The 27,971-nt window shown below is 46.9% G+C and overlaps 1 protein-coding gene across 3 annotated transcripts in view; it reads left to right on the top strand.

The window, feature by feature from the left end:
* Nucleotides 1–12,058, top strand: part of TXNRD1 (thioredoxin reductase 1) — a 72,627-nt gene extending 60,569 nt beyond the window's left edge. For all 3 annotated transcript variants that reach the window (XM_030856206.3, XM_030856207.3, XM_030856208.3), the window contains exons 13-14: nt 339–473; nt 10,239–12,058. In XM_030856206.3, coding sequence (XP_030712066.1) covers nt 339–473; nt 10,239–10,301 — 198 coding nt within the window. In that variant the 3' untranslated portion in view covers nt 10,302–12,058. The remainder of the gene's footprint in view (nt 1–338; nt 474–10,238) is intronic.
* Nucleotides 12,059–27,971: the final 15,913 nt, after the last annotated feature.

Here is a 27,971-nt window from a genome sequence, read left to right as displayed (position 1 = left end):
AGACAATCAGATAGAGGAGATGAGGGCACAATGGAACGGCCCTTTGAAAACATTTTCCAGAACATTTTGCTGCTTATGGGTTGCACACATTTTTGCTTTTCATGTGTCTCTTCATCATCATCCATGGCCGATTCCTGTCTTTCCCTTCTTGCTTGATGTGACCACACGTGCTGTACTGGCCCACGTTGGAGTATCTGCAGCCTAGACAGCTTTTAGCAGCAAGCATTAGTATAAGCCTTGGCCATTTCTGAATGGGGGTTTTAGATTAGACTGGGGAAATATTCCAGTCTGTTAAGGGGGGAAAAGCCGCATAATTTTATTACTTTTTTGTACCTTAGGAGCGTGTTGTGGGCTTCCACGTACTGGGTCCAAATGCTGGAGAAGTTACCCAGGGCTTCGCAGTAGCTCTCAAGTGCGGGCTGACCAAAGACCAGCTGGACGGCACCATCGGAATCCACCCCGTCTGCGCAGAGGTGGGTCACTACGTTTTAAAGGCTCTGTTTCAAAGTGACAGCGTCACCTGGCTTACAGGAGGCAGATCTAGGACTCTGCAGCTGGTGTTCTTTCTGCTGTACTCGAGCTACTTTTACCTCCTTAGAGCTTATTAGTGGTGGAGAATATCTCAAAAGAAAGCCTTGTCTCTAGAAATGATTTTTTCTCTTTCATATGTTTCTCATTCCTGGTAACCAGATAGTACCGTCATGCTATTAAATGGTAAAAATGATGAGAGTGCTTTATAGAGATGTGCCTCAAATCTTTTATTTATCATGTGTCCTAAATTATTTTCCTGGCAGTCAGCTAATAATGCTGTTCATACCCAGAAAGAGCATCAATCCTAGTTATCCCTGAGCTACCTGGAGGCTAAATGATGTCTACCTTGTGAGCTTTTGACATTAAAGAATGAGAATGAAAGTGAGGCTTGTAAAAGATCAAGCAAATGGCAGTAGAACTGGAAATTGACCAATGTGGGCCTCTGGGTGTCAGTGTTTCTTCATGCCTGTCAGTGCTCATTCCAAGAGTCGAATATTGTGATACCACCAAGTAGGGCCTGGAAACCAAAAAAAGTGTCTACGCTGGAGAACTTGGAGGTGGGGAGAGGTTATCTCATAAAGAGGCTTAGGCATGGAACTGAGAACTGCAGCCTGGAAAAATGTTCTCATTTCCTTTTTCTTTGCCTTTTCCCTGAGTAGGGATAGTGTCTTCCTCTGTATTAATAAGCACCTGTTTAGTGGCATTATTCACAGAAAACTTTGTGTGTATGTGTTGTTTTGTTCTGTGTGGGGTTTTTTTCTTCTTTTTTTGAAAACTGTTGTTCTTGTGAAGCAAAACTAAATTTCAAACATAATAAATAAAAATTGAAAAGAGAATAGATTTTAAAAGCTCTTAAAGAACAGGCAGTATGTCTTTTTTTTTTTTTTTTTTTTTTGTGGTACACGGGCCTCTCGCTGTTGTGGCCTCTCCCGTTGCGGAGCACAGGCTCCAGATGCGCAGGCTCAGCGGCCATGGCTCACTGGCCCAGCCGCTCCGTGGCATGTGGGACCTTCCCGGACCGGGGCACGAACCCGTGTCCCCTGCATCGGCAGGCGGACTCTCAACCACTGCGCCACCAGGGAAGCCCAGTATGTCTTTTATTCAGTGTAATGACTGAGACTGTCTAGGGAAGGAGCCAATTAACTTAATTTTTTTTTTTTTTTCAAGAACACTTAGTGTGTTAGTTTCCTGGGGCTGATGTAACAAACCACCACAAACTGGGCGTTTGAAGACAATGGAAATCTATTCTCTCAGAGTTTTGGAGGCTAGAGTCTGAAATCAGGGTGTCAGCAGGGTTGTGCTCCCTCCAAAGGCTCTAGAGAGGATGGCTTCTTTGCCGCTTCAGCTTCTGGGGTTGCAGGTCTTGACATTTCTCAGCTTGTAGACACATCACTCCAGTCTCTGCCTCCGCTTTTCATGTGATCTTGTCTCCTGTGTATCTGAGCCAAATTTCCCTCCTATTGTAAGGATAATTAGTCTTTGGATTAGGGCCCACGCTGATCCAGCATGATTTCATTTTAACTTGGTTACATCTGCAAAGACCTTGTTTCCAAATAAGGTCATGTGCACATTACCAGGGCTTAGCACTTGAACATCTTTCTGGGAGACTTAATTCAACCCACGACAGTGAGTATATTTAAAAGTCTAAGATACTTTAAAATAAGAACAGTCATCTCTGACAGAGATGAAGACGTAACTTCCCTACTTGGTTCTGCGAGTGTCTAACTTTTTAATCTGAATTTGGTTCTCAGTGGGCTGGTTGAAAAGGCTGACGTGTGCTTGCCTCCTGCCGCCTCACTTGGTTGTGTTGTATCGTGTCGTGTCGTGTTGTGTTGTGAGCCAGCAGCAGTGAGAGCGCGGCAGCTTCTTGGCAGGATGACTGCCAGCTGGGCAGAGAGGTGCAGTGAAGAGGCAGGTGTCCTCCTGAAGCCCGGGCCCGCAGGGAGGCCAGCCAAAGGCCTGTTCCCGCCGTACGCCTGGCACCATGGGAACCCTTTTTAAGTCTTGATGTTTGCCACTGTGCCTCTCCATCTGTTGGTTCTCTTATGACCTTGAAGCTCAGAGGTGAATGTTCTTCTCCTCTGATGGGGCTTTTTTTTCTTTTTCTTTTTTCCAAGCTGGCGGCTGATTAACGAGATTAAAACCCTGGATGCTATTTTCTCACCCTCTGAGCGCACCTGTCGTGCAGCCATGTGCCTAGCACTGTGCTGGGCCCTGGGGAGCAGCAAGGATTTAGGATGTGCGTCGGAGCAGGGAGGCAGGTGAGGGAAGTGCCAGTTGCAGTCCAGTGCGGCGAGCCCTAGGGTCAGGGGACGCCAGATACGAGAGCTCTGTGGAAGAGCTCATGGCCTTTCAGGTCCCTGAGCGCTGCTGTAGCTTGAAGAGCTCAGAGAGGGCTAAGAAAAATGATAAAATTAGGCTGGAGAAGTAGGTAGGAAGGTCATGGCCTCATAAACCAAGGCGGGACATTTTGACTTTATCCCGGGGCCATTGCAGTTCAGCTAAGAGTGCTTTAAAGCTGGGTCGGGGTCGGGGTCCAGGGGTGGGTGGGGGGGACGTGATCAGACACCTTACTGAGAGAAATCCCTCCGCCTGCGCTGTGGGGAGAGGTCCCTCCGAGGCACGTCTGGAGGCGGGCAGGGGCAGGGGCCTGACCGGGGTCGTGGCAGTGTGTGTCAGAAGACACGGTCCAGGCGGGAGGGAATAGGAGATGGAGTTGGTCGCACTAGCCCGCTGTTTGGAAATGGGAAGAACTGAGAGTGGTTCACATTTGCGGCTTGAAGTAGGGAGCAGTCGTAGAAAGAGCAGCTTCCCGGGGAATCACACTGCAGAAGCGCTGAGGTTCCTGAGGGCTTACTGACTGTGTCAGGACCCTGCCCTCCGCGTGCTGACCTACTTATTAGTCCTTACAGGAACCCCACAGGGTGGGTGGCAGGAGTGTCTCCATTTAACACCTGAGGGAATTGAGGACAGAGCGGTTGAGTGACCTGACAGCTTGGAAGTGGCAGAACCAAGATCCAAACTCAGGCAGGCTGGCTTCCGAGACACCACGCAGTGCAGACGATGCTCTACACACCTTCCCACAGCATTTGACGTGGAGATGCTATAACTCACAGGGCCAATGGGCCATGCTGTGCAGAAAGTATCTAGGGGAGTCCCTGGCATTCGGCAGATACTCAGTAACTGCATGTGTTAGCTGGTTTTCCCCAGGGTATTTCATTACAGAAGATGTGGCTTGACTAAAAAGTCATCGTTACAGCGTTTTGGGGAGAGGGGAGGTGGAGCAAGGAGGTATATTTCGAGAAAGCTCCTCTGGTGATTGCTTTTACCTCTGGTTTTGAGCAACTTGCTTAGAAACTAGATTTTGAAAAACCAAACACTTATGACAAAATTCTGACTGCGGAAATCTTCCTTAAAGCTTCTTGATTAAGGGAAAGTAAAATTTGATCAGTAGGGGATTTTTAGGGGCACTCTTGCTAAATGCTGATTCTGGCTGGCATAGTATGTAATTGGATTTGCTAGTGGACCCACTGGTTGTTTTTTCTGTTTGTTTTTTTAGCAAACAGCCATGTGCTGTACAGGAGTGCCACTCAAAATGCAGTCCAGAGAATGTTTGTTACTAGTCCGTAATGAGATCGGGATGGAAATGAAGAAAAAAGGTTTAGAAACTTAAAGGGTAATTTGACAGTATCTGATATAATAGAAAATTTGGGTTTTAATTTTACATGCCTTTTAAAAGTTTGTTTCCTAATCATTTTTATCAAACTTCACAAATGTCAGTCCGTTGGATGGATTAGAAACAGTAATAATTTGAAAATTGGTCCTGGGCATTGCTTTCAAGTGTTTAGAACTAGCCCGGCTCCCGTGCCAGCTGTGGGTGGTTTGCAGAATGATTCATTGAATGAACTCTTCTGTACCATTTCGATAGAATAACCTGGGCAATTGCACAACCTTTGGCTCTCAGAAGTAATTGCTTACAAAAGTTGATGAATTCCTCAGTGGAGGCTTTGCTTTTTGGAGCAAAATAGTTTCCAAAGGGTTTCCTTCTGGAATTGCTGGAGGAGGAGGAGGGACTCCTGTTGTTTTGACTGAAGGCCCCTTGGTTTCAGTACGAGAGAGGGGGTCTTAAGGCCTCGGGTGTCAGTGATGGCACGAGCGTTATTCAGTGTGAGGACGATACGGTGATAATTTATTCTGGACATCTGAGCAGTAATAGTTGAATAGGAAACTGATTACACATCATTTTGAGTAATAATTTCAACTTAAGTTTATTTGTAGAGGGAAAAAAATGGCTCAAGAAGAAGGAGCATCAGAGAGAAGACCCTGTGAAATGTCTTAAAATGACTTGTAGTGCCAAACGTCAGAAGTTTTGTTTTATTAATAGTCAACATGATCACAGTCTTCAGTGAAGGGGGTCTTGTGAGGCTGGGAGGTGTTGGCCAGATAAGAAATGTGAGGTACGTGCCTATCGCATTTGCCCTTTTGTGAGTGTTCTTTGTGCTGGGATCGAAAAGCTGCCTCTGCTCATTTTTTTTACATGTATTTTTATGAAAATTCTAACGCAGCTCTGCACGTATAAAATATGTGTAAGAACTGACCCCATCAGTTTTTCCGTTTAGCCTAACCAGCAGCAGCAGTTTGGCTTCCCCCATCTCTTTAACATCAGCATGGTTTCCAGTATAAGAAAAATAGATAAGAGCTCTTTTTTTTTAATATCTTTATTGGCGTATAATTGCTTTACAGTGTTGTTAGTTTCTGCTGTGCAACAAAGTGAATCAGCTATATGCATACATATATCCCCATATCTCCTCCCTCTTGAGCCTCCCTCCCTATCCCACCCCTCTAGGTGGTCACAAAGCACTGAGCTGATCTCCCTGTGCTATGCGGCTGCTTCCCACTATATCCATTTTACATTTGTTAGTGTATGTATGTCCGTGCCACTCTTTCACTTCGTCCCAGCTTACCCTTCCCCCCTCCCTGTGTCCTCAACTCCATTCTCTACATCTGGGTCTTTATTCCTGCCCTGCCACTAGGTTCATCAGTCACTTGATTCCATATATGTGCGTTAGCATACGGTTATTTATTTTTCTCTTTCTGACTTACGTCACTCTGTATGACAGACTCTAGTTCCATTCACCTCATTACACATAACTCAATTTCGTTCCTTTTTATGGCTAAGGAATATTCCATTGTATACATGTGCCACATCTTCTTTATCCATTCATCTGTCTGTGGACATTTAGGTTGCTTCCATGTCCTGGCTATTGATAAGAGCTCTTTTTTTCCCCCTTAATTTGTTTCCATTTTTGATGGGTTTAGTTTTTTAACCACATGTCCTACAAGTTCTATTTCTAAATTAATTCCTGAGAAATAAAACATAAGCTTGCAAATTCACAAGCCTGGAATTTGCTTTAATGTATTCCCTACCTCATTATTTTTCTTCCTTTATGAAAATTGGAGAGAGAGCATGTTTGATGGTGTTTTAAATTGCCCGTGATACCATCATCCGAACACAGCTATTTTCATTATCGCATATTATCTTTCTGTTCTGTCCTCATCCACAGTCACACATTTTTTAAACAAGGGAGTTGTATTGCTTTTCAAAGAAGAATTGTACTAGTTTACAGTGTCATCAGTGTTGAATTTGAGTGCTAATGAAAACGTTGCAAAATTCAGTGTAACTTTTTCTTTAATAAGTATGAAAGATAACTATTTCAAGGATTTTCACACATCTTTATTAACAAGGATGAACCTTTTTTTTCTTATAATTACTGTTTTTTTGGATGCAAGCTGTTCACACATTTTTCTTCTGGGTTCATACTTTAAATGTTTTACTAGCCATCATTACTTGGGTCTGACTTTTTTGAGGCGCTGCTGATATATAGGAAGAAAAAAGGCTTTGTTGCTGCTTTTAAGGCTAAAATAGACCACGGGTTTTTCTCAGTATTGTTCCTCCTTTACACAAAAGTATTTTCCCCTTTTATTCACAAGTATTTTTGATGTTGATTCCTGTTGCTTTGACCTATATAAGTCAAAGTGGCCTCGATTTCTTGTGCTCTTTCCTCTTTGTATTAAAAATCAGGAGACCAGGGCTTCCCTGGTGGCGCAGTGGTTGGGAGTCCGCCTGCCGATGCAGGGGACACGGGTTCGTGCCCCAGTCCGGGAGGATCCCACGTGCCGCGGAGCGGCTAGGCCCGTGAGCCATGGCCGCTGGGCCTGCGCATCCGGAGCCTGTGCTCCGCAGCGGGAGAGGCCACAACAGTGAGAGGCCCACGTACCGCAAAAAAATAATAATAATAAATAAATAAAAATAAAAATCAGGAGACCAGTTGTTTCTCAGGAATCAGAGAATGCAGCTGACCAAAAAGCTTGTCCAGGTGTGCTGACAGTGATACAAGCACTTGATGAGTCTCGCTTCCACTGGGGTCTCTCCCAAATCAGCCATAGCCTCCTGTCTCAGTATGACACTTACTCAGTGGTTCTCAAAGGTCGGTCTGGGTTAGAGTAGGACAAATGGACTCTGCAGAATCTTACTTAGAGTTACCTTTCAACTTACTTGGTGTGACCAAAAAGATTTGGATTGAAATTTTTTTTTTTTTGCGGTACGCAGGCCTCTCACTGTTGTGGCCTCTCCCGTCGCGGAGCACAGGCTCCGGATGCACAGGCTCAGCGGCCATGGCTCATGGGCCCAGCCGCTCCGCGGCATGTGGGATCTTCCCAGACCGGGGCACGAACCTGCATCCCCGCATCGGCAGGCGGACTCTGAACCACTGCGCCACCAGGGAAGCCCCTGGATTGAAATCTTAATTGTATTCAGCAGCCAAATAAGTTTCTAAGTTTAATTGATTTTACACAAAGTCCTTTTATGTTTTCATGCCTGGACAGTATAGATGATCAGTTTGGGTGGTGATTTTGTTTGGGTTTTTTTTCCTATAAAAACAGAGGTTTATTCCTTGTGGTGCTCTAAGGTCATCATGGAACAGCTGCAGCTCAGCTCCAATTCCATCATCACTCCAGGACCTGGCTGGTGGGGCAGCCTCTCCTAGGGGCACAGCTGGCTGAATGGCAGAGGGACAGGAGGTATAGGAAAAGCACCTTGGTGCCCAAGGCTTCTGTTCAGGAGTGATGCTTCCCACTTCCACATGTATCCTTGGCCAGAGCAAGCCCCTGCCCTCCACGTCTGTGTCCAGTAGGGCGGGAATGTATAATGTGTGGTCCACACAGTGTCATCACAGGGAGGTGAAGGCACCATATGTTTTGGAAACTAACAAAAATCTCATAGTTCAGTCAGACTTAACATGAAGAGGGATCAGATTTGACAGAAAAGAAACAACATATCTAAGACTTACTAATTGATGGTACATCAGCAGTAATGGAAATAGAGGAATTAAGGGTCAATGAAGGGTCAATTCCAGATGCGTGGCGCGTGGCCTGGTCAATCAAGTAGTGGCGCTGCCATTCACCGGGAGCCATCTGCCTAAAAGGGAGTAATTGCCTGAATGAGACCATGACGAGAGCATCTAAAGGGGAGAGAGCTGAGGAAGGACCCTTAGGGCCATGCTGCCTGGCCTTGTTCATGTCGTGCACGTGTGGACGGTGGCACTGGAATAAGCAGATCAGGCACCTGGTTCTGCAGCCCACGTGCCCTGGGGCTCTGAACACCCTAAGGGCTGGGGAAAATCAGTGTTTCAGGGACGTGCCACCTGGAACGGTGGTTAAGAATCCGCCTGCAGGGGACATGGGTTCGAGCCCTGGTCCGGGGGGAAGATTCCACATGCGGCGGAGCAACTAAGCCCGTGCGCCGCAGCTACTGAGCCTGCACTCTAGAGCCCGCGAGCCACAACTACTGAGCCCGCGTGCCTAGAGCCCGTGCACCGCAACGAGAGAAGCCACTGCAATGAGAAGCCCGTGCACCGCAACGAAGAGTAGCGCCTGCTCGCCGCAATGAGAGAAAGCCCGTGTGCAGCGACCAAGACCCAATGCAGCCAAAAATAAATAAATAAGTAAATTAATTAAAAAAAAAAAATCGGTGTTTCAGCAGCACACCTCTAAGCCATGGCTGAGGAGTAGCCACAAAAGAAGGAAACAGGAAAGAGTGCTTTCACGGAAGCAAAAAGAAGAAAGAATTGTTAGAAGATCATTGAGATCGACAACAAGAAATGCTACAGAGAGGCTGAGAAATGAGAGCGGCAAGGTGCCCTCTGGATTTGGCAACTTAGTTACTGTTACAGATAGACTGTAGGAGAGCTGCAGGTTTCCTGTTTGGGGAGACTACAAAGTTAAGCGACCAATGGTTAGTTTACCACGCAGTGGGCTTCTAGGCTTTGAGTTCTGCGTTAAATTCTCAGTGCGTTGCCTACACTGGTGTTCCTCAAGAAGTTCTAATCTGTGGTCTTTAGGCAACCTGCGTTAGAATCACTTGGGACTCTTGCTAAAAATGAGATTCCTGGGGCCCACCCTAGATCTGCCAAATTAGAATCTGTAATTTCCGTGTATTTTAATCAGCGTGAACAGGCTTTAAGGTTTGAGAGCCCTTGTTTTTTTGGTATAGGCAATCCTCAGTAGTAGCAAATCAAAGCCAACTAAAGTTCTTAGGCTCTAAGTCCACAAGGACCAATGTTTCAAGGGTGTGAAACCAGGAGGACTTGTCAGTCACTGCAAGTGAGAGCATCAGTTCGTCAGGCACTTTGGAAATCTAGCCAATCCTGCCCTCGCACCCAGCAGTTGTACCTCTAGCTCCAGGTGCAGGGAGATGTACCAGAATGTCATAGCACGTTGCAGATAGCATATTGGTTATAGCTTGAGTGGCCAGCAAAAGGAGCCTGGGTATGTAATTTGTAATATACTCACTATTTGAGTGATTGAATACTATAGTACAGGGGTCCCCAACCCCTGGGCGTGGCCCGTTAAGAACTGGGCCACACAGCAGGAGGTGAGCGGCAGGTGAGCGAGGGACGCTTCATCTCCCAGTCCCCGTCGCTTGCATTACTCCCTGAACCGTCACCCCCTTCCTGCCCGCCCCCCTCCAGCCACGGAAAAATTGTCTTCCACGAAACCGGTCCCTGGTGCCGAAAAGGTTGGAGAGCACTACTATAGTATATATACTATACTCTAATATGGTATCGTATACTATAGTAATTGAATACTATTCAGTGAGAAATGGAAGAATTAGAGCTATCTGTGTCCGTATGCGTGAATAATAGAAATAAAGTATTGAGCCAAGAAAGCAGGTAGCAGAAGAGGATGTATATACCATCTTGCCATTTGCATATTAAGTTTTTAAAAACCTACAAAAGAAAAGCACCAGTCAGGGGGCGGGGAGGGGGAAAGTTATCAGGAAGGGGATACACATGGGGCTCGAACCATGTGTTACGAAGCTCCCTGAGTTGGGTGAGCACAAGGGTGTTCATGATAGTACACTTCACTTCTTTCTATGTGTCCAGAATATTTCATGGTACATTTCTTTTAGAGAACTGGTAAACAACCAGGGTATTATTTTAATCACCCTCATGCAAGTAAGTGCTTTATTAGATATAAGCTACATTTTTTTCTCTTTCACGTTGGTGTTGAAATGCTTACCTTGGTCATATTACATCTCTGTTGTAAGTACTCACTCAAGTCATTCTTAGTCCCGTGGTGTTACCTGAGCTGCGCCCAGTTAACTTCTGCGCCCGTGTCCGAGTCTCATGCTGTCTCCTTCCCTGCAGGTATTCACGACACTGTCGGTGACCAAGCGCTCGGGGGAGAACATCCTCCAGACCGGTTGCTGAGGTTAAGCCCCAGTGTGGGTGCTGCTGCCAGGACTCCAAACCACTGACGTATTTCTTGCCCAAGTCCAAGGCGAAGTTTGCGGAAGGTTCTGGGGCTTCAGCAGCCACGTGTCCTGTGCTTAGAGCCCCGAGGCCCCCTTGGATCTCATGGGCCGGAGGTGACGCGTGGGTGGCAGGCAGCATCGCACTGGGGTCAGCATGACGCACTTGAAACTGGCTTTCGGCAGCGCTTCGCAGAGGGGCGTCCATGAAGTCACCAGCCTCAAGCCCGCGCGGTGGGTGGTGATGGAACCGTCGAAGCAGTTTTTGCATGGCCTTTCCTTTGTAGGTTTTCTTATTCTCACTGTCAACCTTTCTCAGGTTGGTAATTTTTTTTCTCCGCCGTGTTAGTGAAAGTAGAGATGATAGCAGACAGTTTTTATCCAAAAGCAAGTCGTGGCCACCGTGTGCAAATAAGGTGGCTCGTTGCTGGGACGGCGCACCGTGGCTCCTAGGCTTGTCCCGGGGAGAGAGCATCTCCCCAAAACAAGTGGTCACCACTGGCCAGGTGTGCTCCCAGGCACTATACCACTGATGATGAAATGGCTACCTGGCCAGCCTGTTAGGAGGAATATTCCAATGCAGGGAACTTGGTCGTACAGCGTGATCTCCACTGTTCTTCATCACGGAGGCAGATGCACAGCCGAAATGGGGAAAAACAATAAATGTCGTTGTTTAGTCCATTGTGTGCTGGTCTAAGTGAGCTGAGCTCTTTTGCAATGGGAAACATTTAACGCTTGTTTAAAGACTTTTTGGGGGGTGGCTTTTGCTTTAAGCTAAAATCACAAAATACTACAGCTTTATTTTTCATGTGTGTTATGCATCTATCCCTTCCTAAGAACTATATTCATAGGAGAAATGTCTTTCCACACTTAACAATTTAACTCTTGTGGTAATTACTCTTTTAAAGAAAGCTGTTAATATCATAATTTATTATTTTTGAACACAGGTGGATATGAAGGACTTTCGTGTAAAAACCAAATGGTTTTGGCTTTTTCTGTTGACTGTACTTGGTGGAATTTGGGCAGAAGTGTTTCTGCTCCATTAGCATTCCAACTCGTATTATCACAAAGAGGTATTAACCCTACAGTTACAGATTTCTGCCTAAATGTACTGGCGACGGATCATATTTAGGCCGTTTTCCCACTACAGAAGTTGGATTTTAAACATGTTGTGGACGTCAGACCTCCCACCAGCAGTTCTTGTAGCTCCTTTTTCATTCCCTCCCCTCTGTGTGTGTATCTCGCTACAGCACTGAGTGGTTGATTGAAAGTACGTTTCTCTGTCACCTCAGGGAACTCAGCGCCTGCCCAGCATTTAGTCAGCAGATCCCCTGACCCTGTCTGCCTCACAGCCCTGCCTCACCCTCCGTCCCATCTGGCTGTGTGGAGACAATGGGAAAAGGAAAAGAGGGGAGGGGAATTGCGACAGCTGACTGTGTTCAGTTTTCTTTATTTATTTTTAAATTTGTTTTTTTCTCCAAGTCTGCCAGTCTCTGAAATTAGAAGATAGGCAGTACGGGGTGATCATGCCTAATCATGTTGTGATTCTGTCTTCTTTGTGGAATAGAATGTTCTGCCCCCACGAGAAGGATTCTACTTTATAGACTTGTCTGCGTAATTGCCCCGTGTATCAGAACTCGTATTAAATTCCGTGTATTTTTGTTACAAATCTTCTGAAAAGAAACCATGTGAAACCTTAAAAGCTGTTAATATCCACCCTGTGTGGCTCTTGTTGAATGGTGGTCTTGGGACTGTTCAGCTGACAGGCAAATGGACTTCCGGGCTCCTATTGGCGATCGTGAGAACTAGGTGCTGAGTAAGTTTCATCGATGCTGTGCTGCGGGGCCTGGTGGGTGTGCTGAGGTTCACATTTTAGCCGTGTTGGCATTCCAGATTCCATTTTTGAGCTTATCCCCACTTGATCTGTCCATCTTAGTTTTTAAGGTGGCAAAACCGCCCCACCTGCCCCACCTGACAACAGCACTGTGAGGGTACATGAGCCTTCCTTTCTCTCTGAACTGGATCGGGCACATACCCGGGGTTCAGTAAGTGTTTACATTGATGTTTATTGTCAGGCCCAGATTATTCACTCATATGCACTTAATTTTCTGATGCATCAGTTGATGAGCAGAAACTCCTATCTTGTGGTAATCCTTAACAAAAACCTTCCCAGAGTTCCTCTCTGTCCTGAGTAACTGCAGAGTGCTAACAGTACCACTAAGTGCTTGTTACTGCAGCATGTACCAGGCACATAACAGCCCTTTCAGGAAGCTCCTGTGCCCGCTTACAGATGGAAGAGCAGGCTCAGAGGTAGGAATCCTTGCTCAGGGTTACACAGCTAGGTAGTGGTATAGCACACTTTTGAAGCCAGAGAAGTCTGTGACTTCAAAGGCCCAGACCTCTCGACCACCTTGCAGTCTGCCTCATTCATCTCTGACGGGTGGGAGCTTTCATGAAGGGCGACTGAGCTGAAGCCTGGGGTCCCGTCGTGTTTTCACGTGCCCTCGAGCAGTGTGGTCCGCACAACTAACAAACACCTTGTCTGAGATGTTTTAGTGCTTTTTCTAACTGGTCGTAACACTGCCGGTGTATTTCCACACTATTGCCAGGATCTTATTCCTCAGACTTCCCTTGCCCCGAGTCCTCAGGGTCTTCCAAAGCCCTGTAAATAGGCTCTGGGCCCTCTGTCAGACCCTGGGCCAGTCACCTGCACCTCTGACCTCTGCCCCAAAGACACCGCTCCTAACCCCCCTGCGCTGGGTTGCCTCCAGCCAGAGCTCCTTCTGCGTGTACTCCACAGGGCTCTGTACTTTCTCTAGAGCACTTCAGGTTACCCTGCACGAGCCCACTTCTAGATAATTAGGGTTCTTTGCGTCTGTGTGCCGCGTAGCTTCCAGCACGAAGCCTACACGTGCACTACGGAGGCACGTAAAGCTTCGTGTAATTGGGTGGGCAGGTAGAGCCTTACCACTTGGATCTGTACCTATCAGAGATGACCACTTCAGGACACTGTTAATCTCTCGTGTCAGGAACCTTTGACCCAAATGTTAATGAAAGTAGAAAGGGCATAAACATAAAAATGGCCAACGTCACTTGTTGAGGAAATACAATTAAACTGCTGTGAAATACCACTTCTGACCCATTCTGTGGCACAGTTTAGAGAGTCTGACAGTATCAAACGTTGGCAAAGCTGTGGTGCAAATGGGACACATTTATTGCTGTGAGGAGTGTAAATTGGTACAGTCACTTTGGAAAATGATTTGACATGACCCAGTAAAGTCAAGATCCTGTGCATACTCTAGGTATGTACCCAGCACAGATGCACATCTATGCACCAAAAGACACGACACTGTTAGCAATAGCAAAAAAACGAAACATGGAAACAACCCAAATATTCATCAGAACAAGAATGGACAGGTCAACTGCGGTGTATCCATACAACAGAAGACGAAGTAACAGCAAGATACATGTTACAAACAGTGGATCAATGAGTGAAAAAGTCAAAGGCATATGTACAGTGTGATTCCATTATATACATAAACAGGCAAAACTAAGCAATATGTATGTGTGTTTGGATGGACAGTTGGAGTAGAACCACAAGGGAAACAAATTCAAAATGGAAAATCTGGAGTTTAAGCTGGTGGTTACCTATGAAGGGACAGGGCAGAGGCTGGAGTCAGGAAGGGGCACCCAGGACCTAAAGGCTTCTCTCCTAACCCAAGTGGAGGACTTGTGCATTTGTTGCATCATTATATATGTTTGTTACAAATGTTCCTTTGTATCTACTCAGTAGTTTATTCAAATAGCTTTAAAAGGTGGGGAGGGGGTAGCTGGGAGTATTAGAATGCCCGGAGCAGGAATGTGTCCATCAAGGTCTCACGCAGGAGCTAGGAGACCAGACTCTAAAGACAGAGAATCCAGCAGAAGGCCTTTCCTGACCATCCATGAGTCCATCCTTGATATGAGGTCTGGGAATGGGCTAAACATGCACTAAGTTTGGGAGTAATTGTGACACAGCAGTCGATAATGAATACGTGGGAGTTGGAGGGGTCGCACAACAAGCAGGCCAGGTCCTCTTTCCTTAAACCCACTTAAAATCAGAGCACTCAACTTTTAACATTTCAAAAGATTTTATTTAGAAAAAGAAAAGAGCTTAAAAAAATTTTTGTTTTTAATTTGAAATTCACTCTAAGGAGCCAAGGTTTTTCCTGCAGACCCTGTTCTGCTGATGCCCTGTATCACTGATGCCGTACGTTGCCCTCTGGGCACTCCTAAGAGTCTCTGGAGGAGCTGAGCAGAGCAGGGTTTTCTGGACCCCTTGGCTGTCTCTGAGCCTGATCCCATCACTGCACAACCTTACTGCAGCTGTTCGTTTCTCAGGCGCTATTTCATAGGCTTTGAGATTGGCAAGGGAGGTCAGCTTCTCCAAGTCCGTCTACAGATGCAGAAACTGAGGGCTGGACAGGTGAAGCTGACTGATCAACATCAAGGTCAAGGTTAAACAGCTAAACACAGATCTGAGACCAGAAGCCATCTGGCTTCCAACTATGTGCTTTTCTACAACATGATGCTACTTTGTTCCTGCCACCATCTCCTTTGTAAATTCTCCTACGTGCTTAAAAACACCCAGCCATGTAAGCACACTCTGATTGCTGTGAAGCTGAAGGGCATGGAAGCATGTGTTGACTCTGAAAAAGCCAATAGGTAGGTCCTTGGCCCTGTGGTCAGCACACAGTAGGTGTGCAGGAAATGCATGCAGACTGACCTGAAGGGAGGCATCAGAGCCCTCCGTGTTGGCTTTCCTGCGTGCATGATGGGGACGCCTTCTTGTCTGTCGGGAAAATGAGGTAGAGCCTGCCTCGTAATTGCAAAAGCAGCACCTTGGAAGAGCAATTGCTAAAGGAGTGAAGAGACAAGAAACAAACTGCATGGCATGTGCTGTACATCAAGGCACAGTGGATACAGAGTGAATGAACACTGATGGTTAATTTATGTGTCCGCTTGACTGTGTCACAGGGATGCCCAGACAGATGGTTAAACAGTATTTCTGAGAGTGTCTTGAGGATGTTTCTGAATGAAATTGCATTCATCAGTGGACTCAGTAAAATGGTTTGCCCTCTCCAGTGTGGGTGGGCATCACCCAATCCATTGAGGGCCTTAATAAAAGGAAGGAAGAATTTGGCTCTTTCTCCCTGATTGCTTGAGCTGGAACATTGACCCTCCGCGGTCCTGGTTCTCAGACCTTCAGACTCAGACTGAACTACTCCAACGCTTTCCTGATTTTCCATCTTGCAGATGGCAGATGGTGGGACTTCCAGCCTCCATATTTGCATGCGCCAATTCTTTATAATAAATGAATCTGTCTGTCTGTCATCTGTCTTATCTTCTACTGGTCCACTTTCTCTAGAGAACTTTGACCGAAACACACACAGACCTCACTCTGAAGGTGTGTGCAGTCAGGTAGGGTGGGTGAATGTACACAGTTACTCCCTCATTTTTTCAGCAAATACTATGTACCAGGTACTGTTCTAGGCAGGAGAGTTCAGCAGTGAACAAAAACATCAATAATCCATGTCCTCAAGGGGTTTACATTATAGTTGAGGGAAATAGGCAAAAATAACATAAGTCATTATATTGAATAAGTGGTGATAAGTGCCACGGAGAAAAATCTAAGCAGGGGAGGTGTGTGGGGCGTGGGGAGTGGAATTTTAATTAAGGTGGTCAGGGAAGACCCCATAGAGAAGGTGGCATTTGACTGAACACTTGGAGGAGGTGAAGGAGATCCTGGGGGAAGGAACATTCCAGGCAGGGAGGTCAGCAGGTGTAAAGGCCCTGAGGCAGAGAATGACTGGGATGTTGGGGGAATGAGTCTAAGTCCATCATGGTGGGCGGAGTCCAGCAAGCAAGGAGGGGAAGAATAAAAGTCAAGGTCAAGAGATAACAGATCAGGTAGGGTCTTGTTGGTTGTAGTAAGAAGCAGCAGCATTGGGAGCCACTGGAGGGCTCTGAACAGAGGAGGGGTGTGACCCCACTTCCTGATCACACTTCCAGGTGGTCAGGAGCACACGGGTGGCTGGTCTGAGGGCAGCCTGAGGCTTTGGGTGGGTGGAGGCTGCTGCAGTGATAGAGGTGAGAAGATGATGTCTTAGTCCAAGGTGGTAGCAGTAGGTATGGTGAGTAAATCCCAGTCTGACATAATTTGAGAGGAGAACCAATAGGACTTAGTGTTGGATTGGATGTGGGATGTGAGAGAGAGAGAGAGAGAGGTTCAAGGATGACTCCTACATTTTGGGCTTCAACACTGGAAGCATTGAGGCTGGATGTGCCATTTCACTGAGATGGGAAAACTGCGGAGGAGGGGCAGGTTTGAGAGGAATATCAGAAGCTCGAGTTTTAGGTGCCGAGGTTGAGATGCCTTGTAGACATCCGAGTAGAGGTTTTGGACGGTTAGCTGGACACATGAGGCTGGAGTTCCAGAAAGAAGTTCAAGATAGAGAGTTAAATGTCAGGGCGTCAGCCCAGAGAGGATGTTTAAAGTCCTGAGAAAGATGAGGCCCTGAGGGCATGAGTGCAGATAAAAAGGAGAAAAGCTCTGCTAGAAACCAGCAGCTGCCCCAAAGGAAGGTACCCCATGCCAGGAGAACAGAGCAGGACTAGGGTGAAACTGTGCAACTCAGATTGGGACATGAACCCACATGCTGGGACTCGAACCCAGCCAGAACCCAGATTGGGACTTGAACCCAAGGCCTTTTAATTGAGATCACACACTTGGTCTCGGGATTTAATGAAGCTCAGGTTCTTGATGTCTCCTTGCAGAAAGAATTCAGTGAGAGACAAGGTGATAGGTAAGAAGTGGATTTATTTAGAGGGAAACACACTCCACAGACAGAGTGCAGGCCATCTCAGAAGGCTAGAGGCCCTGAATATGGGCTGGGTAATTTCATAGGCTGATGAGTGGGAGGATCATACCAACTATTTTGGGGGAAGGGGCGGGGATTTCCAGGAATTGGGCCACGCCCACTTTGACCTTTTAGCGTCAGAACTGTCATGGCACCTGTGGGTGTGTCATTTAGCTAATGTATTGCAGCGAGCGTATAATGAGGCTCAAGGTCTACTGGAAGTCGAATCTTCTGCCATCTTGGACCTAGTTGGTTCTAACCAGTTTTTATCACGTCCTATGGCTGTCATTCTTTTAAAATGTCGTGCCCTGCCCCCTTCCCCTCCTGTTTCAAGGGGATCTCCTGGGGACCCTTCCTGTAGTGCCAGGTGGCAGGTTTTAGATCCACAAGGGGTGGTAAAAGATTCAAGGGGTGGAAAAAGGATGTTCCACACAGACAAGCAGTCAAGACATGGAAATAGAAAATGAGAGAAAGGTGGAGAGATGAGGTGTAAGTTGCCTCAAACAGCGGGCCAACGCTTTGGGGCATCATCCTGGGGCTCTGGGAAGCAGAGAAAGTACACAACCGCGGGGCCGAGACGGGGTGAGGAGAGGCACACTGAGGGTCCTGTAAGAGCAGGAGCGGCCCCTGCACGACTCAGAATTAGATTCCGCACCCTCGGCCCCTCACTCACTTCACCCTAATCCCTGCCCTGGGTAAATGATGAGTAGCCAGGTTCGGTGCAGATTAGCGTCCTCCCCTACTCCAGACCCATGCAGTGTAGGTTAGAGTCACAGCTCTGCCACCTCTTGGCCAAGTTGCTTAACCTCACTCTGCCTCGTTTCCTCATCTTCAAAATGAGAATATTAATTGTACCTTCCTAGGGTGGCTGTGAGGGTTAAATGAGCCGATAACACGTAAAGCACTGAGAGTAAGCATGTGATAAAGTCGACCGTTATTATCGCACTGTTTGGTCAGAATAAAGAGTGGAAGGAGGGTTGGAGAGAGAAATTTTAGGCAACTGCAGGTCAGAGTAAGAGATAAAAGGAGGCTAAAGAGGGAACTTGTCATGAAAAGATGAGGTGATGGATGTTATCAAGAATGATAAAATCAGTGGGACCCAGTTCTGTGCTTTCATTCCACAATTATGTGTAAAGTTACTACTGTGAACTTGGAGTTGTTCTGAGAGCTGGTTGATTGGAAAGCAAGGGAAAGTCTAGTCTTCCAAAAAGGACTCTGAAGGACAGAAGGAGACAAGTGGCCTCAGCTCAATCCCCAAACTTCCAGCTGGGCAGTTCAGCAGAACAAGCCTAAAAACGGGCTAAAGGGAGTCCCAGGTGATTTAGGGGCTGTGGGTCTCGAAACAGGAGGAAGGTTTGAGTCTCCAGCAGGGCCTGGGGCAACACTTAACCGCTGCTGCCCAAGGCGGCCTGACCCATGCATGGGTCCCTCAGCAAAGAGCGAGGTCTGAGCCCCGTGAGCTCCGAGGCAAGTCCACTTGCTCTTTGAGTCGCACGCGAGGCCCCAAACCCACAATGGGCAGGCTGAAGTGGAGGTTGGGTCATAGGTAGTACTTTTGGTCTCCGTGACGGGTCTCACCTGAGAAGGGAACTACCCATTCATTCACTGTGTATTAGTTTGCCCAGGCTGCTGTATCAGAATACCGCAGACTGTGCAGATTAAACGACGGAGTCTGGAAGCCAGAACTCCAAGAGCAAGGTGTTGGCAGGTTTCGTTTCTTTTGAGGCCTCTCTCCTTGGCATGTGGACGGTCACCTTCTCCTTGTGTCTTCACATGGCCTTTCCTCTGTGCATGCATCGCTGTGTCCGTGTCCAAATTTCCTCTTCTTTTAGGACACCAATCATGTTGTCTGAGGACCCGACCACATGCCCTCTTTTGACTTTAATCACGTCTCTAAAGACCCCATCTCCAAATACAGCCACATTTGGAACTTAGGGCTTCAACATAGGGATTTGGAGGTGGGGAGGGACACAGTTCAGCCCGTAACACGTTCATTCTCAAACATTTCAGAACCTACAGCGCCCTGTGCTAGACCCATATTCATGTTGAGCTAAAAGGACAAATGACATTGGTTTCCCTTTAAAATAAATGTATTAAATAGCAGTATAGCTGATACATGGATACAGGAAAAATCACAAAGGTGAGTTTTTTAATGGCTCCAGTTTAGAAAACACTGAAAAAGACCAAAATAAGCAGTGAGAACACAGACTATTTGACCGACATGATCATTCAGTTTGTTTAACTCTGCCCTTACAAATAGAAAATACACATTTTTCTTTTATGTCCATGAAACATTTGTAGAAACCACAAAAGAAACCTGAGTCCATTTCACAGAGATGTGATATAACAGCTATAATATCTGATTACATAAATCAGAAGCAAAAATATAAATTCAGGAAACTTACCCACCTGGAAATTGAGAAACATTCTTCAAAAACTGAATCAAAGAGGTGATTAAAACTATGATAACTGAAAATAACAGAAAGGAGAATACTTATGGGATACAGTTAAAGTTGTATTCAGAGGAATATTTAGAGCTTTTTTTTTTCAAAAAAAGAAAACACAAACCCAGAAAAATTGTTAAAAACAATTTTCAAAATGAAATAAAGAAAATATAGAAAGAAATAGTTCAAGAAGCTATTGTTTTTATGCAGTGACTAAGATGAGAAAAAGGAAAGGAAGCTATGCACCAGGCATTATGCAGAATGATACAGGCTTTACTTTTTTAATTCTCACAATAATCTACATAGGTCTTATTCCCATCTTTCATAGGAGGAAACAGGCTTAGAGAGATTCTGTAATTTGCCAAACAGTATATGATTCTTAGATTACAAAATCGAGATTGAATCTAGGTTTTGAGCACTTGTTAAAATACAGATTCCAGTGTCTCACCCTAGACCAACAGAATCAGATCCTCAAGGGAATCAACCACCGTGGGGAATGTGTATTTTTATCAAGTACTCCAGGTGATTTTTATGAGCAAGCCCATCTTGGAGACACTAGGGTACATCCTGTGGAGAAGACAACTTCTCTGAACAGAACAGTAGTAATAGCAAAAGGGAATTTAGTACTTGTCCAGGTACTTTGCACACATGACTCCTTCTCTGTAATCCTCACAACTGCCTTTCTGAGGTCAGTGTCATTAATGTCCCATTTTACAAATTAGGAAGTGAGCATAGAGAGGTTAATGAACTTGCCCAAGATCACAGCCAGAAAATGGCGGGACGAGAATTTGCACTTGGCCTAGCCCAGGGCCTGCGTTCTTGGCTCCTGCACTAGAAACAAATACCGCACGTCCTCGAGTGGACTTAGTGGGGTCGATTGAGTGGAAGATGGGTAGGTGGGTCTCAGACTCAGGAGGCAGGGGAGGTGCCGGGTTTGAGCCAGTATCTATACAGCAGGGCTATCGACAGCCACAAGGTGAGTTAGTGTTGCTGAGGCAGAGAAGGCTGGGCTGTTTTATCCACTAAGTACTATGAGCAAAAGACCTAGTGTTTATAAAGACATTTGAGACCTTTTACAAAATGCTTCAAAATATGAAGGAAAAAAAAGAAAAATTGGTGCAGCAAAAATTGCAATGGACGAGTCTTTAAATGCCTCCGTAATATTATTTCAGCCAATCAACTGCCGTTGGATCCAATGCCCATATATTTATAAACATTATATTTAACACAGGAAGGGCTGCAGTTCACTATGTTTGGAATGACGGGGTAGCTCTGCAAGTACTAGGGCCTGGGGGGAACAAAGGCCTTGAAGTGGCCCCGAGAGGAACTATGAAGAGAAGATGCATTACTAATGGGGGCTGCAGACAAGGAGAAACAACTGCACCCCCAGGCCACTTCCTTTGCAGTGAGTGGTTCTGTTTTCATCTCTGTAAGAGCCCTTAGAACTGTGGTACCCGTTTTTCAAGTGAGCAAAATGAGGTTGGGTGTTACTTAGTCTTGTCCAAGCTCAGACGGCTTGTGTGGAGCAGAAAGAGAAGGTATGCCCCCTAGTGTCCACCCTTGTGAACAGCAGGCTGCCGCTTCTGCTTCGCAGTGCTCCGTTATTTTGCTTGGAACACAAACTACCCTCTTGAATAAATAAAGCCGCAGAGCTAAAAAGTTGCAGGGCTTGCAAATCAAAAGAAAAGGACAAACACCTTAGCAGATAATACTGGAGAAACTCGATCACTATGTATAACTATAAAACTGCATCGTCATCAAGCACCGTATAACAAAGCTAGGCTTGAAACAGTAAAAACCTAAATGTATATGGTACAACCATAAAGTTTATATGACAAATACCAAACATATCTCTGTGATCTAGAGACGGAGAAGGACTTCATACACCGTGACCTCAAGGCACAAACCATAGGGAATTCCCTGGCGGTCCAGTAGTTAGGACTCTGCGCTCTCACTCCCGTGGGCCCGGCCGGGTTCAATCCCTGGTTGGGGAACTAAGATCCCACAAGCTGAGAGGTGCGGCCAAAAACAAAAGCACAAACCACAGGCAAAACGACTGCATCAAAAGATCTGACCCAGGGCTTCCCTGGTGGCGCAGTGGTTGAGAGTCCGCCTGCCGATGCAGGGGACGCGGGTTCGTGCCCCGCTCCGGGAAGATCCCACATGCCGCGGAGCAGCTGGGCCCGTGAGCCATGGCCGCTGAGCCTGCGCGTCCGGAGACTGTGCTCCGCAACGGGAGAGGCCACAACAGTGAGAGGCCCACGTACCGGAAAAAAAAAAAAAAAAAAGAGAGAATGAGCCCTACAACTGCCTGTGTACGTTAAAGATGCAGGCACACACTGCCATGGCCCGAGTCTTACAAGGACCCCCGCAGACAGCACATATCCAGCAGATCGGAGCAGCCGACTGTGGAGCTATGGCACTGCAGGGAAGTTGAAGAAAAAGAGAGCCTCTCAGGGTCTCTCTTTTCTTCCCCATTAAATGGGGATAATAACAGTGCTCACCTCCCAGAGGTGCCTTGAGGATCAAGTTGGTTACGCACCTGATCAAGCACTTAGAACAGGGGGCACAAGGCCGGCGGTGCTGGGTGAGTGGATGCTGTTGTCATTTATTTATTATTTATTATTATTATTATTTATTATTTATTATTCTTATTAGTTGAGTGTGAGTAACCCAGCTCTCAGCAGATGAGGTCCAAAAATGTGAAGGGGCAGCACTGAGATTCACGTTCAGGGCAATTCCGTGTCTCTCTACTCCAGCCCCACTCACTCCCACCTACGACTAGAGCCTCCGCATGTCTGTCATTCCTGGGCCCCAGGCCAGGAGTCTGTTGGGAATTGAGAGGGCACTACATATTTCATACCTTCCCAGGGGACCCTGAGCCCAGCTGACGTGGGGTGTGTCTCAGAGCCTCCGCTGATGCTCAACGACGTGAGGGTGACCCCAGGGCAAGCGTGGGGCCAGCAGGAGGGAGACCAGAAGGAAAGGCCTGTCCCTGCCTTGGGGACAAGCACGGAAGCCAGGGAAGAAAAGGCCCCTCCATGCTCTGGCCCCCATCAGCCAGCGGGAACCCACATAGGCCTCATCTGAGAGTAGTTACAAAATTAAACGAGAGCACAGCCTTGCTTTGTGCCTTCCTGTTTAGGAACCCTGTAAGGTAACTTGATGGTGGGTGTTATCAGGAGCCAATACCCCCCAGCCCTTCCCCAAAGCCCTAGCGTGGAAAGGGGATTTTGTGGGACGAGTCCCCGCTCTAGGGTGTGGGGTGGTGATTGACTTCGTCATAGGCACCTCCCTTCCCCGGCCCCTTTCCTGCTGTAGTGAATTTGAGCCTAATAGTTGGTGAAATGAATTTCTCATGGTGAAGTGAGAAGACAGGAACGTGATTAGGAATTCAATTACCTTGCCTCCTGTGTGGCTTGCACAGCTTAACGACTGCCTTGGTCTAAATTTCTGTTTATGATTCTTGTGGCATTCTGCCGGAGTCCACATTCAGGGCCATTAAGCAAAGGAAGGGAAGAAAAGGCCATCAGCAGCTGATCAGGGCTGGGCCTGCCAGGGGTCATTCTTGGTAGGTGTGGTGTCAGGCAGCTCTGGAAGACTGAGGTGGAACTCCCCCACTGCCACATGCAGAATTTGAAGAGCTGTGCTTCACAAGGGCTTAGCTCGCTGTCACTGTTATAAACTCTACTCTCCCCTGAACCTATGAAATAAGGATACTCTAAGAAAAGCACCGCTTCTCTGCACACCATCTGAGGCACTTTCATGCATCATCTCGTTCAGCTCCCAGATGGACCCAAGAGCTGGCCATTATCATCCCATTTTCCAGAAGAACCTCTGGGTGGTAACACATGTGTAGAAAGGTAACACATGGTTTCTTCAGCAAATAAAGTGCAAAAGGGGGAACAGGATGGAAGGAACCAGGGTTCCTTCAAGGACCCTCCATCTGCTGGATGAGAGACAAAGACATGTATCTTATCTGGACCACTCTTTGATATAGCAGCTTAGCCTGTACTTCAACTAATGCAGCCATTAAAATTTTTTTTCCAGAAAATATTTAATGATATGAGAAAAAGCTTATAGATTGTAGATCAGGGGAAAAGTCAGTATATTAAAGGAGATGCTTAGGGCAGTGAAACTACTCTGTATGATGCTATAATTGTGGATACATGTCATTATACAGTTGTCCAAACCTGTAGCATGTACAACACCAAGAGTGATCCCTAATGTAAGCTATGGACTTTGCGTGATCACGATGTGTCAATCAATGTAGGTTCATGAACTGTAACACATGGACCGTTCTGGTGGGTATGTTGATGGTGGGGGAGGCTGCGTGTGTGTGCGTGCATGTGTGCGCACGTGCTCATGTTTGTGTGTCCGTGTGTGCATACGTGTGTGCGTGTGTGTGTGTGTAGGGTCAAGGAGTATGTGGGAAATCTCTACCTTCTGCTCAATTTTACTGTGAACGTAAAACTGCTATAAAAAAATCTAGTTTTTAAAAACCCCAGCTACACAGGTGTACACCAAATATAGAAGACTCACATGTTTTTCTGGGGTGTGGCCTCAGCCTTCCCACAGCTCCTTGAGAGGCCCACGTGTTTACTGAAGGCAGCGCCTGGGACTTGGGGTTTTGTGTTCCAGTGAATAACTCTCTATGTAAGATGCTCAGGTAGGTTCAGCTGGGCCTGAGGGTCTCAGCATCCCTCCAACCAGTGAATGAGCAAGAATCCAGTGATCGCAAGAAAATCAAGCCTGTTACTACATAAGTGACCAGAATGGCGTGACACGTGGCATATCACAGAGTGACTATTTATGACAGTTGTAGGCATTTCTGAGTATGTTTTCATCTGATCCTTTTTTTTTTTTTTTTTTGCGGTACGCGGGCCTCTCACTGTTGTGGCCTCTCCCGTTGCGGAGCACAGTCTCCGGACGTGCAGGCTCAGCGGCCATGGCTCACGGGCCCAGCCGCTCCGCAGCATGTGGGATCTTCCCGGAGCAGGGCACGAACCCGTGTCCCCTGCATTGGCAGACGGACTCTCAACCACTGCGCCACCAGGGAAGCCCTTCATCTGATCCTTTTGAAATTAATCTTAGCATTGTTCTGTGCAATGGTAAGCATGCCCCACCTCTTTTGAATTCAACACAGCTCCTAAAACTATTTCTGAGAAGTACACGCTTCGAGTTATAAGGGCCGATTTTGAGAGTCTGCGGATATCTTCTGAAATCTGAATTCAGTTATGGATAATGACAGTATTTGACTCTCTCTAAACTTTGTTCATTAGATCCATGAGGTGTTGTATCTGAGAAGAATGAGAGTGTTAATTGTATTTATAATGAAATTCATTAGTGCATAAATAAAATGCATTAATATTTTATTCATAACAATTAAGGGCCGCGAGGCAGGCCAGCACTGTGCTGGGTACAAGGAATTTTGAGCTATTGCTGCATTTCTGCAGCTTCCCTGCTCCTTTGTTCAGACACACAGGGACCCAGAGGTACTCACGCAGGCACGAGTATACACGTCTGCACCAAGGCCCCTTGCACAGCAGGAAGAAGGACGGTGTCCAGGTGACTCATCCTTTCTGGAAGCAAATACATGTCAGGTGTGATCTAATGGAACCGCCATTACTTGGATGTAACCGTAGAAACAGAGAGACCCCAAATGGTCTGACGTTCTGTGGGAGACAGGAGGCCCAGGTCCTACCAAGAGATGTCCTCTGTGGCTGGGAGCCTTCTCAGTAGGGTCTGTGCCCTCTGCCTGGGCTCCCCTTCCTTCAGGGGAGAAGGGGTCCTGGGGAGGGGCTACTCTTGAACCTCAACAAAGCACTTTCCAGCCTCTCTCACTGGGGGGAGGAGGAGGCGGGGGTGAAGACTCTGCCCCCCAGCCCCCTCCCCTGCAGAGATCCCCGTGGACTTCCTGTGCATGTCATCCCATACCCGATTCGTACTTTTTGTCACCTCTGTGTATTTACTTAGCACTATACCTTAAAGTGACTCCCCTTCTTTTAAATGTAAACACATTTATTTGAAAAGAAAATATATATCAAAATCGTAAATGGGAACTAGCCTCATTTGCCATAAATAGATATTAATTTTTTAAATAAATGCAAAAGCATATTTGCATATGCTTACATACACATAAAATATTTCCGGAAGGAGGGCATACGGATCTCCTATGGAGAGAAGAGCTGGTGGCTGGGGATGGAGGTGGGGACAACGTTTAGTGGCTATTCCTATATATCCCCATTGATACTTTCTGCTTTGGGAATTCAATAAAAACAGTTTGAAAAAATGCAGTGAAAGCAAAGCATTGGCTTTAAATTCTGGCTAGATACGTTGCTTCCTAAAGGTGACGAGCTTGAGGCCTCTCGCTGATAGAGGTTCAGCAGCTCAGGGCGGCGGTAAGGAGGTGACACGCGTCCAGCTGAGACTTGATGTGATGAAAGGACCCAGCACAGTAAGACGCTATCTTTCCCACGCTGTCATTCACTCCACCTTCCTTTCTGCCCTCGGTCATCCTGTCCCCAGGTTGCTGCAACCTGGAGCTGACTTAGTGTTGTCAGCGTTGCTCCAGCGTTGCTTCCAGGCCCCAGGAAGTAGGAATGGAAAGCAGTCCTAGAGGCCTCTAACCAACTATTCCTGCCCTGGTCCAGGCATCCTCAAAGGGGCCCTGTGAACTCCTGAAACTTTATGCAATGTTTTATGCTCACGCGTATCTCCTAGGGAGATGGTGCCTGGTTTTCATCAGATTCTCAAAGAGGTTTGTGGCTTCAAAGCTGCTCACTTTGCAGAAGCAGAAACTGAAGCTCAGAAAGGAGTGATGAGCAGCTCACCACTCCCCACCACGGTGGCGTCTGTCAGCAAACTCTTGTTGGACACGTTAGTGAGGTCATGGGTGTAGGGAGTGGTCCTAGATCTCTAACCTGCAAGGACCCATTTTGTTCAGCACTCTTCCTTGGAGCAGGTGAGGGCTTCCTAGCCTCAATTTCCAAAGGAGGCATGGAGGCCCAGAGAAGTAGCTTTGAGGATGCTCATGGCTCCAACATTTACACAGTGGTCGAATGTCACACTCGTGCAAAGCAAAGCAACCCGAGCGTGGGGCGCTCCGCCCTGACCATGGGAAAATGGGAATTTCTGACATCAACTGAGAAGGTGCTGAAGACAGATAAGGCGCTGATGATGTGTGCTCCAGGGCACCTCTGCTGTTCAGGTTGTGTTCCTTCCCAACTGTTAAGATGATTCAAAGACTGGAATGTGCATCAGGCCTAATTTCTCTGTCATTTTTGAGGTGGTCTCTCCCCTAGAAAGTGGAGCCCCAGGACTAGGTTTTGGCCACGTGTTAGTTCACAGCCTCAGGTCTTATGCGAGGTTGAAGGATCCTTCCTTTGATTAACAGATGTTTTGGCTGTTTGGGAATTTCTAACCCGATGGTTCCAGAGCAGTAGTTCCCAACTCCTGAATGTCCCCAACAGGGGACGTTCAGCCGAGTCTGGAGCCAGTTTGGGGAGGAGGTAGGGAGGGAGTGCTACAGGCATCTAGTGGGCGGAGGCCAGGATGCTGAGAAACATCCCGTAATACACAGGACAGTTCCTGCCACAAAGAGTTATCCAATCCGGATGACCAGCCTTGTCAAGGTTGAGAAACCCAGCTCAGGGCTACTTAGAATGTCTTTCCAAGCTGTTTCCAAGACTCCACACGAAAAACCCCACAGGACTCTAAAGGGACCCAGGCATTTGGTATTGGGTTGAGTCACCTCTATACTTTCAAGGCCTAGGATAGAAGCCAGATTATAAGAGGAGGGAAAATTGCATCTGCCAAGAGAAACTTCCCGAACTAGGTGGAAAGACTAGGGTTCTGAATTACAGGAAGGAGAAAGAGCCACTGACGCCGTTTAGTTATCTGTTCATTTATTCACTCAGAGACCAAGGCTCTGTGCCAGACTTGAGGGCACATCTGTGAGTAAGACCAACAGGGTCCCTGCCCATGGGGAGCTTCCAGTCCAGTGGGGGGAACAGACCGTAAACAAATAATTGCATAAATAATTATTTAATTACATTGCAATAAGTGAGACAACATACAATGAGTATTTGAAGAGAACCTGAGTATTTGAACAGGGGGAACCACTGTAGTCTGGGGGGGTGGGGACATGGGAACTGGATGGGACCACGTGAGTGTTTACACAGGCAGATGGAGGCTGAGGGTCATTATGTCCCTTTGCGCACATAGCAATTGTCCATTTCTCCTGACATCATCCAAGAAGGCGGTGGCCAGGACCCAAGGGTACCA

This window comes from Globicephala melas, chromosome 10 (genome assembly GCF_963455315.2).
Source record: "Globicephala melas chromosome 10, mGloMel1.2, whole genome shotgun sequence".
NCBI lineage: Eukaryota > Metazoa > Chordata > Mammalia > Artiodactyla > Delphinidae > Globicephala > Globicephala melas.
Note: the sequence above shows the minus strand (reverse complement) of the source record. Positions and strands in the feature narration are given on the sequence as shown.